Source organism: Vombatus ursinus, unplaced genomic scaffold (assembly GCF_900497805.2).
Source record: "Vombatus ursinus unplaced genomic scaffold, bare-nosed wombat genome assembly UNPS02014813.1, whole genome shotgun sequence".
Lineage (NCBI taxonomy): Eukaryota > Metazoa > Chordata > Mammalia > Diprotodontia > Vombatidae > Vombatus > Vombatus ursinus.
The window spans coordinates 20,821,136-20,834,664 of record NW_020954591.1 but is presented as its reverse complement, the minus strand read 5'-3'; the positions used below and the strand labels follow the sequence as shown (position 1 = coordinate 20,834,664).

The 13,529-nt window shown below is 38.3% G+C and overlaps 1 protein-coding gene across 1 annotated transcript in view; it reads right to left on the bottom strand.

Annotated features, from left to right (window-relative positions):
- Positions 1–13,529, bottom strand: part of CRYL1 (crystallin lambda 1) — a 174,470-nt gene that overhangs the window by 35,888 nt on the left and 125,053 nt on the right. The window contains exon 5 of the mRNA XM_027877552.1: positions 12,913–13,107. Coding sequence (XP_027733353.1) covers positions 12,913–13,107 — 195 coding nt within the window. The remainder of the gene's footprint in view (positions 1–12,912; positions 13,108–13,529) is intronic.

The window sequence follows — 13,529 nt, the reverse complement described above, 5'->3', positions numbered from 1 at the left end:
AATAAATGAGGATGGGAGGAAAGTGAGTTGAGTGACTAATAGTAGCAACTCACCCTTGTATAGAGCCTTCATTTGGAGGAACTTTGGAGGCAAGCTCCACGATCACACCTTTACTCCTTTCCCATCTCTCCTCCTAAGTCACTGGTCTTCTCCATGCCTCAACAGCCTTCTTAATCCCCATCTCTGCAGCCTTTTCACCCTGGAAGATCCCTCCACCCTTGCAGCCTAGCTCTCTGATTTTTGGAGGAAGTGCCAGGCCAGATCCATACTCACTCCTACACTCCTCTCCCTGCCCCACTTTTCACCCTCCCAACTTCTCCGTGCCTCCACCTGTGTACCTTCCCATCCCACTCCTCAGGTTTTCATCTCCCAATTAGATCTTATATTCCCCAATTAGAATGTAAGTTCCTTGAGGGTAGGGATCATTTTTTTTTTGCTTGTATTTGTATTCCCAATGTTGAGCATATGGTAAACACTTAATAAATACTTGGGTACTCATTGACTTAAGGAATAAATTAAATGGGGGTGTGATTTCAAAATATTTGCATTTCAATCTAGTCTTTAGTCACAGGTGGCTTTGGTAAAGCATCCAGACTTCCCATCTCCCTTCTCCCTGGTCTGATCTTATCTAGTGTTTGAATTCCAGCATTTTATATCATCCTCTTCTGACGTGATTACTGTACAACTACCTCTAATTAATAATATTTGATTCTCCCTAAGCTATATTAATATGGTTAACATTAGAATGTGAGATATGGAATTCAGAAGAAAGAGGAAGTATCAGACATCATGGCCTTAGTACATTTCAGAAATTGCTATTAACTGACTCTGTGTCTGCTACCCAGGCATCTCCTCTTCTATGATAGATTCTAGACAGTTGGACTCTGAAAAAACATCTTTTTTTCTTAAAGTGTGCTGTCAGGATCAAGAAGCTTGGCCCTTCCCTAAGTGTTGAGAAGTACATATTTTTTGTCAACAGAGAAAAGAAAAAGTTCTTTATATCTATCCTCCTTAGGACCCTAGCTTAAATCTGGCCCATAGCCTGGACAACTGTTTCCATATATGGTAATCCATTTAGGCTGCCATGTCCGATACTTTCTAATGAATCACAAAAGGCATGCAGAGAAAGCAATCACAGAAGAAACTGTGGTGGGGCCATAAACACGTGAGTGCTGGGCATACTAGGCATGAGAATTCCATGAGTTTTACAACATTTCTTAATGCATCAACACTTCTATGTAACACCTCTCCAATCTGAGAAAGGTTGGCTACCTCCACCTTTGCTATAACCTAAGCAACTTATCATTGTACTGGTAGCTTTTATATAACTAATAGAAAATAACTCATACCTCAAATTGTATTCTCTCTCTCTTTTCTCTCTCTCTCCCTGTCTCTGTTTCATGCACGCACACACACACACACACACACACACACACACACACATACACTCACTCACACTTTTTTTCCATTAAAGTATAACTGACTTAAATAAGGAAGTTCATCTTTTACTGCAGACAACCATGGTATCAATGGCATTTTTGTTATCCATTTCCCATTTTTAAGTTTTCAATTACTTATTTAAATACTTCAGGGTTAAATTGTTTCAATTACTGTATGCACCATATTTTTTTTTAACTAATTCTAACCTTAGCTTTGACAAGTCAATGATCTGACTATACACTGACAGACATAACTCTTCCATCAATAACAAATTTTTCTATCCATAAAATACAATCTATTTCATTGTTTATGGTGTTATTTGGTACTCATAATTTCCAGAGTCTACCAGTTCTTTTTTCCAACAAAGTGTTCATGATTAAGAGGCATTGAGTTCCTGTGCATTTTACAAATCTTTGGCCTCTCTCTTTACATCTTCTGGAACCTATACCCTCTCAATTTAACTTTCTTATCTTTGCACTGAAGTCACTAAATATCAGAATACATATTGGTTTGACTTGGAAGGTCTTATTGAGTTCTTTTTTCTAACACTTTATCCTTACATGTTACTTGGGGATAGATATCAAAGAGATGGAAAAAATCTTGGTCCTTATCAATAACTTCCAATATATTTGCCAACTCTTCTCTCGATTCAAAACCTTTATGAGCTTCACCTATATACAAATTAAGGGCATCCTCCATGAGATGGAAAGAAGCAAATGAAGTTCAACAATGGACAACATATTTATCTTTTCTGAATTAACTGAAAATTGTGGGGAATATACGATTCCCATTGTTTTCATTGCCTAATGATTCCCAAAAAAGCATATGATTTGATATAACAAAATATTGCCCTACAGAATTTTTTTTATAACAAGCTGAGTCCCATGCAGACATCAGAATTTAATGATAGAAATAACCCAGTCCAATAACCTTTTGATAATAAACATCAGGTGATGCATAAAACTGGGAGATGTACCCTTGTCAAAAGTATTTGCCATTGTGATAGAACAGATAAAGCCCATAGTCCAGGATGAAGAGGAACTTCTGCAGATGAGGTGGTTCTCCAGATGCTTCTGTTTTTCAGAATGGCTTAGTGATAAGTGTATCAGCAACAGAACATTGCTGAGCCTCCTGAGAAATCTGTAATCACTCTAAGGAATTTAGCTATTCAACCACACAGGAAAGACCAACCATATGAAGACTTTCTACTGCCCAAATTTCTACATGCATTTGAATGGACACTCTTTAGAGCTTATCAAAGAGTATGTCCAGCTGGGAGAGACAATACAAGATGGACAAGTTGGGCTCAGAGTGGGACATGAGGAAAAAAGTGGGTTGCCCTTTCTTGGGGAAACTGCAAAGCTAAGCTAATTACTAAGGCAAAGCTAATTACTAAGCCCAGTCCCCATGAAACCACAGGCTCATCTTTTAAATATTAATATGCTACCAATGTTGCTAAATGGCAGCAAAACATGTGATCCAACTGTCTCTGAAAAACTAAAAATGAGTATTACCTAGAGAATAATAGAAAGATGCAAAATGAGTGCGAACACACTTCAATACATAACCAAGGAGAAACTTTAAAGAAGAACAGAAATAAATTATGTCATCAAGGAATTGTATGAGGAAAGAGATGGGCTCATCACATAGCAAGAATAAAGAATGACAAATGAACAGTCAGTGCTTTGCTTATTCTCTGGAAATATCAGGAGAAAATCAGGAAGGCCTCTAGCATATCAGGTTGACACTGCCCACTACCTCCAAATTATTGGGAGGATATGAATGAAAGTTACACAGGGTAGGTAGGTAGGGAAAGGTTGTAAACTGAAATACTGAAAGGAACTCATAAATTAAAGAAATCACAGATTCATTTGAGCATTTAATGAAACCGGGACTGGGAAACTGATTTATGTTTGTTACATGTGACAATATTTTCCCTGAAAACAGACTATATCTGAGTATGAATTTGACCCTTGGAGACATGCAGACACAGAGAGGTGGAAATAGATATAGAGACACAGAGGCAGGCAAGAATATATACATAGATATAAGAAGGTGTTAGACTAAATTACCTCTAAGTTCCCTTCCTATTTTAAATCTGTGAACAATTCATGAAAAAGAAATAAGTAAGGGGAATTTGAAAGACCACCTCATCTTACCAGATGGTCATACAGACATTTTAGCTCATCTCAAGTGTCTACTGACTGAGCTAAACCTTCAGTGGCCTGTGGATGGCAAAATGTTTAATTCATACACCATTATTTCCACATATTTTTCTTCTCATTTGATAAAGATCTATGAATGAGCTCCCTATCAAAATCTTCTATCTGTCCTATTTTTCTCCTTTGTTTTGTTTGTGATGACTAATAGAGTATGCATTTTGATAAAGGGGAACAGTTTTATCTATGCAAAAGATGGACTTTATCCCAAACACAGAGGTCTAATATTCAAAAAGAATCTGAGTCAAATGGGTCACAGTCTTCCCAAATCAAGGGATCAAGAATTTTGCATTTCTGACATTAAAAGGCCAAAGACTTATTATGGAGCTCAGCTTTGAAATCACATCATTTCACAAGGACTAGAAACATTGGAGGAAAGCAATGTCTCTCAATTTCTCCATCACTGACGCATAGAGATGGGCAGAAAATGTGTTGACAACTTTAATTTGCTTTCTTATGATTCACTCAAACTATCACCACCCACTTACTATAACTCCACTGTCAGAGAATTCTCCTACAAATGCAAACCTAATTTTTTTTAATGGTAAAAGACTTGTCATCACACTACTTCCTTTGATGTGCTAATGCCTTAAGAATCTCTGCTCAAAATTTCTTGGCATAAGGCCCTAGTAGGCAAGACTATCTTACCTAGCAATTGAGCCCAGCTTGGGAAAATGGATGTTCAGTTAAAGGAGCAAGTAATGCTAGTTGTCCACAGAATTCCTGGTCTTGTTGGCATGGGGCATGGCTAAAATACCATAGAAATGATACACCTATATTCTGAACCCAATCTAAAATCAGGAAAAATGGTTTGGCTCTTCAGAGAAACGTGACAGTAGGAATTGGATTCACTATCTCATACCTAGTGCTTTTTCTCTTTCCTGACCCAGAAATAATCCTCTCTGAACTCTCTGCTCCCCTTTGCATCTGAGAGAGCATAAGTTACATGTCCAGAGAACAGAAAATTCATTTATTTGCAGAGTTTTTCCTTTGTGCCTAGCTCCAAGTAGAAAATCAATGCCCAGCTGTGGCAGTCACTAAGGGCTTGTTTCTTTGGCAACTTCACAAAACAACATAAAAAAGCTGTGTGAAAGTTATACTTTTGTTGACCCTACCTGAATCAGAGTATATAAAAACAGAAATTTATTTTGTAAATTGTCTTTAATGCTACAAGTAAGGAATCACTTTTCATTTTCTAAATTAAATTTGCAAAACCCCTGATTCATTCCAGCAGATCTGCTTCCACTCACTGTCTCCATCTGCAATTAAACAAAGGTAGTCTGAGGGAAATGTTATCCATGTACTTTACACAGATTTTATAGAAAACCACCGATATGTTACACTTAAAAGATTCACTTGAGGTAAACAGCATGGAACACCCTCAAGCAACAATAAATGTGAATGATTCTGTCTGAAACTATTTTCTTTAACTGAGGGACCAAAGACTTGCAATGGTCACTCTTGAGAAAATTCTCACTCCCAAAGGTTGTAAAACACTGGAGAAAAAGTGCTTGACCCAGCGCTCAGCATTCTGGGTAGCTAATCACCTCCATGGAACATAGAATTGTAAATAATCTCTAATGATGAGCTGGAAATTAGTCATCCACTCAGTCCTATTGTGGACTGTGGTGCCTAAGCACGTACTTGGGGTTTTCTCACAGAGAAGTTCAGATTCTTACAGGGGCTATCTGGTAACCATAATGACGTATTCTGTTACACCACATTTTTAACAACAATTTGAAATGGATAAGGACCACAAATAGGCAAACAATATACATTTCATTTCAAAAGATTCATTCAGAAAACCCAGTTTTCTGTGCTATTTCCTACATGAGACCTACCTTGATGCCCTCAGTTACTAATACAGGGGTTCTCAATCTGGGATGCAAAGACTCCCAAAGAGTCTGTGGATAGTTTTCAGGTGGTCCATGACGTTGGAGGGGAAAAAATTACATCTTTATTTTCATGAATCTCTAACTGAAATCCAGTATTTCTTTTCATTGTGAATGGAGGTAACAAACCACAGTAGCATTGGCAGTACCTGTGACATTGTCACCAATAGAATTAACAGACTTTTCATAGGACAGTATAGTTGTTGCAAATATCTTGAAATATCACTTATGTTTATCACTACTTTGCAATGACTATTAGGTCAGCTACAGATTACACATAGAGTATTTCTGTCTACAGACTATATTTCAAAATAATTGGTTTCCTTTGCAATCTTATGTATTTTATTTTATGTATTTAAAAACATTATTCTGAGAAGAGGTATATAGGCTTCACCAGGCTACCAAAGGGGTTTGTGGCACACAAAAAAGTTAAGAACCCTTGTAATAGTGCCACACCCCTCAATTACTTCATATTTATTTTGCATATATTTTGAATTTACCTATCTACATATAAGTTGTTTTTCTAACAGAATAGAAGATTCTTGAAGGCAAGGCCTTTTTTGTCCCTGTAGTAACAGCATCTAGCATAGTGTCTGGCATATAGTAAGACATTTAATAATTCCCCTAGAGCTGAGTCTTAAAGGGTTCATGGGGTTCTAAGAGGCCAAGGAGGGAAGGAAGAATCTTCTATGTATAGGGGACAGCCTGTGCAAAGACAAAGATGGAACATCATGTTCAAACAACAGCACATTGTCTGGTTATTATCTACTCTTTGCTTTCTATGACATAAACAATGAGAGAAGGGAATCAAATCCCTCCTCCCTTAACTCCCCCCGCCCCACCCCAGCTAAACATTTGCTGTCCCCAGTTAATCAACCAGACTGTTTTTTGGCAAAGTCCACATGGTACAGAAAGTTCACACAAAAAAAAAATCTGGAAATTAACATTTTTCCACAAGGTCTCACTTCCCTAAGCCTCACTTTCCTCATTTGTAATATCAAGGGCAGTTGGACTAGCTGAGTCTGGAATAAAGAAGAATGTGTAACCAGCCTGGAAAGATAAGCTGGAGACAGACTGCAAATGGCTTTAATGACAAGAGTTTGTGTTTTATTTATTTATTTATTTATTTAGGTGAGGCAATCTGGGTTAAGTGACTTGCCCAGGGTCACACAACTATAAGTGTCAAGTGTCTGAGGCTGTATTTGAACTCAGATTCTCCTGAGTCCAGGGCTGGTGATTTATCCACTGCATCACTTAGCTGCCCCCATTGTGTTTTATTTTAAAAGCAATTGGGAACCACTAAAATTTCTTGAGCGGGGGAATGACATAGTCAGATATATATTGGAATAATTCCTTCCTCATTTCTGCATAGTAAAATACTTCTCTCTCTTCAAAGATCAGGTGCTATTTCCTCTACGAAATATTTTCAGATCCTCCCAACCAAAAGTGCTCTCCACCCTCAATTTTTCCTAGAACATGTTGGTGAGACCTTCCCTCCACCCCACACCTTTGCTTGTATCATAGCCTACTCTGCATCATATTTATTTGTATATATGTCAAATCCCTCAATTATACTGTAAATCTCCCTGTGATTTGTATCCTCAGTACCTAGAACAATGCGCCTTCCACATGGTGAATACTTAATCAACATTTGTTGAATTGTCTTGAACCTGTGAAACATGACTCACCAAACAAAGGGGAGCAAGATGAATCAACTACAACAGCACCCCCAAGGCAGAGGTAGACCTACCAATTATATACTATCACTGCTACCATCACTCCTGTCTTATTCCCGCCCAGGTTCTCACACTGAAATGTCAGAAAAAGAAAGCGCCAATGGTCCAGTCTGGCTTGAAACACATACAAAAAGAAACGAGGTTTACACCACAGTGTCAAAGAAGAAACGTAAAAAGATTACCGAGCAGATTATGTACTTTCCCCAAGGCAACCTGATATCATTTACTTATGTACACATGCATGCATGCATTTATTCAACCAAAAAAATATTGCAGAATATCTTTATATTCAAGATACTGTGCTTAGTGCTTTGAGAGTTACAAAGAATTTCATTATATAGTGCCTACCCTCCTGGAGTTTACAGTCTAGTGGAAGAGATAAGATATACAAACTAAAACACAAGCTGGAATGTGAATATGTAGTAAGAGGCATAAAGAGCTACAGAGGTTCAGAGGAAAAGGAGGTCATTTCCATCTGGATGGATGAGAAAAAGTTTCATGAAGAAGAAGACATTTGGGTTATAAATATAGGAAGGAAATGAATTGAAGGAATTCAAGGGAGGAATTGGATGAGTAGAGCTTGGGAGGGAAGGCATTCCAAGCAGCAGAAAGGCATGAGCCTTCAGATTCAAAAGATCCAAAAATGAATTCCTCAGTTTCCCCTTAAAACATGCTTCTCCTCTACATACTTCCTTCTGTTGATGGCATCAACATCATGAGGTTATTGATACCATCAACAACCTCATACCTAACCAGACTTGAAACCACAGCGTCATCTTTGACTTTTCTCTCTCCTTCATCCTACACATCCTATCAGTTCAATGCAATACAATAAATCACCTACTATGTGTCAAGCACTGCGCAATGGCGCTATCACTTGTCACTTCCCTTCAATTCTGCCTTGGCAAAATCTTTTACATCTCTGTCTCTCTGGGCAAGCTGACACTAAAAAGGGCAGTCAGGAGAAAAGCAAACCAAGGGACTTGTAGAGGTGGTTGCCCTTTGGTAGAAAATCCCAGAGCCTGGACCAGTCTATCCTGTTTTTAAAAGGTAATCATTCTACAAGTCCCTAAAAGCTAACAGAATCTAAAGAAGGAAGGCACCTCAGAGATCACTTAGTCTATCCACTCCTTTCATTGTATGGATAAGGACACTGAAGCTCAGACACATGAAATGACTTGTGAAGATCACACCCACAGCCAATAGGTTCTTAACCTGTAAAAGGCAATACTAAGAGATCAAGCTGGAAAAGCAGGTTGGAGCCAAGCTGTACAGAGTTTTAAATGCCAGATTAAGGAACCTGGATGTTATTTTTTAGGAAGTTGGTGATATGATCAGAGTTATGCTTCAAGAAAACCAATATGACATTCATGGCTAGGACAAAACATTTGTGTGCCCTAGAGAAGGTTGGAAAATTACACCACCATGTGCCTATAACCAATGGCGAACCAAAGACTTGACTCTCATATTGTAGTGCAGGAGAAAGTGTGGGATTTGCACAGTGCTTTGCACATAGTGGGCAATAAATACATTTTGAATTGAATAGAATGCAGGGTCAGCACATCTGGGATCAAAACTTGGCTGTGCTCCTTACTACATGAGTAACTTTTGGGAAAGTCAGTTCTTCTCTCTGGGTCTTAGTTTCCTCATCTGTAAAATGGACTATATGATACGCATCTAAGTTCCCTTCCAGCTCTAAATATAGGCTTGTTCATGAAACACAGGTAACATATTAAAAATAAATACCTGTTTGCCAAGGACAGCAGGCTTTTCTGGCATTAAAATTATGTGTAAGATTAAAAAGTGACTCGTTGCAATTTCTATCTCACATTATAGGGGGGATGCCTACTTTGTATCCCTTAAATGCAATTTTATCAATAACATACAAACTCCCTTATTTGGCCTTCAAAGTCTTTCACAATCTGTCTCCAACCTACCTTTCCTGATGGATTTGCACATTACTCTCCCTTACACACTCTATATCCTGTCCAAACTGTCCTACTCACTCACTGTTCCTCATATATAATATTTTCTCTCTTGCCTCCACACCTCTGCACTGTCTGTCCCTCAGGCCTAGAAAGCTCCCTTTCCTCATTTCCACCTCTCAGATCTCTAACTTCCTTTAAGGTCCTGCTCAATACCCTACATGAGGTTTCCTGATTCTCCTGGGTTGTTACTGCCTTCTTTGAACACAATTACTTGTCTTTAGTTTGTATATATTTTGTATTGACTTGTCTGTGTACATGCCGTTTCCCCTGGTCTAAAGCAAACTCCTTGAGGGCACAGGTGGTTTCATTTTTCTCTCTATAGCCCCAATATCTTGCATGGTGCTTAGTACAAAGAAGGCTTAGTAAATGCTTGCAGTAGGAATAACTGGTAGAAATATGCAGGACAGATTAGAGTGGAGAGAAACTAAAGGTGGGAATATAAATTAATCAGTCCATCTATCAACAAACATTGAAGAATCTATTGAAATAGTCCAGGCAAGAGGTAATGAGGGCCTGCTTGCCTACCTGACTACCTACCTACCATTAGAGTAATAGTGTAGGGAATGGTAAGAGCACAAACTCAAGGGGTATAATGTGAGGTCACAGAATCATAGATCTAAAGACAAAAGGATCTTCAGAGGACATCTAATCCAACCCCTTCATTTTACAGATGAAGAAACTGAGGCCCAGGAAAAGCTGGATCTTAGAGAGTGAGTGGATACAGGTGGGAAGATACAGGGAGAAATAAAAGACGTCTCCAAGGTTTTGTGGTTAAGAGGATGGCGCCATCGATAGTGATAAGGAAATTCGGAGGAGGAAGAGGAGGAAAGAGTTGCTGGAAAGGAAATGATGAGTTTCATTTTGGAAACACTAGATTTGAGGTGTTAACAGGACATCCAGGAAATTGAAATGTTGATCTGGAACTCAAGAGGGAGAATGAGGTTCAAGATAAAGATCTGAGTCATCTTTACAGGGAAGGGGAAGGAAGAGAGGAAAGGGGAGGGAACATCCATTTATTAAGTGAATATTACGTGCACAGCACTATGCTAAGTGTTTTACAAATTATAGAAGCCTTGGGCATAGGGAAGGAGGAAGTGTAGAACAAAACAATGAAAGAGGGCTGAGAATAGAACCCTACAACAAAACAGGAATAGGAGGAGGAAGAAAAGGCAGAAAAGGAGACAGAAAAGTAGTGATCAGAAAAGTAAAATAAGATACTTTCCTTTTTACTTTGAATGCTGAGGAAAGAAAATAGCAGTGTGTTCTGTTGCTGCACATATTAACAGGGAGGTTGATTTTCTTAGTTGTTTAAACCACAATTGGATACAGTAATTTTATTTTGTTAATTAGATTATTTAATTCTAGATGAGGAGAGACATTCTAAATATCTGTGGATCTTTTTTTTTTGGTGAGAACTTTTTGGTTTTGGTTTTTAATGCCCTAGAGAACACTGACATAGGTTAGTGAACTATGCCTTGGTAGTGTCAGAAACAACCAGAATGCCTAACTGGCCCAGAAAAGGAAAGCCCAGAATTGTCTCGATAATCATTGCTTTATTGTATATGACACAGTGTTACCAGAATGAAGTGGTGATGATGTAGGGTAGGAACAAATAACTGGAGGATGCTCATGGTAAGCAGACAATTAGCCAACTTGTAAAAAAAAAAAAAAAAAAAAAAAAAGACCAAGGGCCAGAAACAAGAACCAGAACATCACATACATTCTTTGCCTACATCTACTTCTACTTCCTGACTCCTTGCTCAAATATAGAATAAATACCTCGGAAACAAAGCAGCTAACTGCTGTTGAATTGTAGGATAATCTAAATCTATGAGACAGCTGACAATGCTAGTATAACACCATTCTCCCAAATGGTATGATACATTAAATTTCTATACATTATCCCACTTTGCCATGATCCTGGGGCTCTAGATTAGTAGATTATCATTGTCTTACTTTACATAGGGAGTAGCTGAATCAGGGTAGCATGGTGACTCAGCAATATTACCTAAAAAGAACTCATCTCCACATATCTCCAGTTCAGGATTCTTTCCACAAGGCTAACAGGAACTGCCTTTAAGATTAACTACTTTGCTCATGTTTAAGTAAGTCTACCATATTATGTCCCAACTGGGATAAACACACACACACACAGGGAGAGAGGGAAAGAGGGGGGGAGGGGAGGGAAGAAAAGAGGGAGGGAGGGGAATGTGTGTGAGAGAGAGAGAGGGAGGGAGAAGGAGCGGGAGAGGGAGAGGAGGAAGCATGTAGGTTTGCTGATTTTTTAAAGCTCAAGTATGAAAGCCATACTAGGACAGAGTTACTATAGTTTTGCCCCAGGGCACTGAAATTTAGAATGGTACTGAACTCTTAGTCCTTCAGTAGCATAAGAACAACTGTAATTAATACAATTTAGTAAGTTTTTTTTAGGTCTAGACCTGTGATTTCACCAGTACAGGAAGCTCTCTAGTGAGGAAACTCCTTCTATTAATGCAGATCAGCACCTGCTCTGAGACTTACAGTCTTAAATTGACTTATCCAGGGTCATACAGACAGGACAGTATGTGCTAATAATCTTTGTCTTCCAGACTCTGAGACAGGTTTTGTATCCACTATGCACAATGTCTTTCTAATGATTAGTTTAAACAGGAAATTTCCAGATGCCACCTTCCTCCTCCTGCAGCAGCAACACAGGTGAATGTATCCCCAGCATCCCACCCTCTATTAGTGCCAGCAATGTGTGGCCTCAGGATGTTGTAGGGTCTCTGATAACCTCTCCAACAGAACTGAGAGTGTGTTTTATATAATTTAGCTCAGTTTCAAAAGCTGCTATTTACAGCTCTGTCAGGAATGACTTGTTATCATGGCCAAGTTCATGTTTCTTTGATATTCATAAGGGAAAAATATTAAAAACAATCTGAGGAGAATGGTGACTAACATGGGAGGTAAACACATCATGTTAATGCCAATCTCCTTTTTCATTCAATTTTTGAAGGATTAAAAATAAATGAGTTTTTCAGGAAATGAGAGTTGCTTCAGATGCAGTATAATTTATCTATTTCTCCTGAAAGGTTACAATTCTCTGTGACCAGGACTAAAGCAGAGGAAAAATCTAGAGCATCACTAACAGATAATTATGAGGGAATGGTATGAAAAAGTAAGAGGGAAAACCTGTCATTATATCACAATATCAAATAACAACTTACTTTGGAGAGAAATTCCTCAAACACAAGTAGCTTTCTATCTTCAATTTTATTTTCATTACCTTTTGACTGAATCTAAGAGAAAAGATAGCCAATAGCCTCCTGAAAGAAGCTGGAAGTTATAGTGAACTTGACAAATAAGAGGGCTATTTCTGACTTTCCAATCATCCAAATTTTCTCCCCTTAGCTCCAAGCAAGTACACTATATGGACACAACTGCTCTTAGTGCTCCAATCTTTCCTATTCTAGAATTCTCTGGTTGCTGTTTCAAGCTTTTTACAGTTTCCCATCTCATGGTACCATCTCCCAACCCATCCCCAGCCCACTGCTTGTTATCCAGTAAACTAGGTGAATGTGTGGCATTTTCACAGAAAGCCTCCTATTTCTATTATATGCTCAAAACCTCAAAAAAAGTTTAGGAATAGCAGACATACATCAACAAGTCTCCAGGCTTCACTGATGATGGCATACTGGAGTCGGTTGAGAATAAACCCATCAACCTCCTTCCTTATTTTGACCGGTGACTGTCCAATCTTTTTCATTAGAGCGTATGTTCTCTCCATTGTCGAAGGAGCTGTCTCTGGATGTGGGACCAATTCAACCAATGGGACATAATATGGTGGATTTACCTTGACATAAGAAAAAAAAATGAAACAGGAAGAGTCAGAAGCACAGAATACGGCTTTCTTGCTATTGTTTTTAAAGCACAAAACGAAAAACTCTCTAATCCTCAATAACAATGTGAATTCAGTAACAGTGGGAATTCCCCTTACTTGGAAAGCAATGGTTTCTTTAGCATTAGCAGCCAATGGCAAACTATCTAAGAAACAAATTAATTAATAAAGAATGAAATGTCTTTAGAAGTTGCATTTTGACAACTAAACTAATAGTTCCCATTTTTATAAAACTCAAGTTACACAGTACTTTCACATTATCTCATACAAGTTTGATAAGTAATGCCATGAAGTACATAGTCCAGATGTTAGTAGCCTCATTTTGCAGAAAAGGAAACTGAGGCTTGGAGAATTCATTTTAACTAGACCCAAAATCG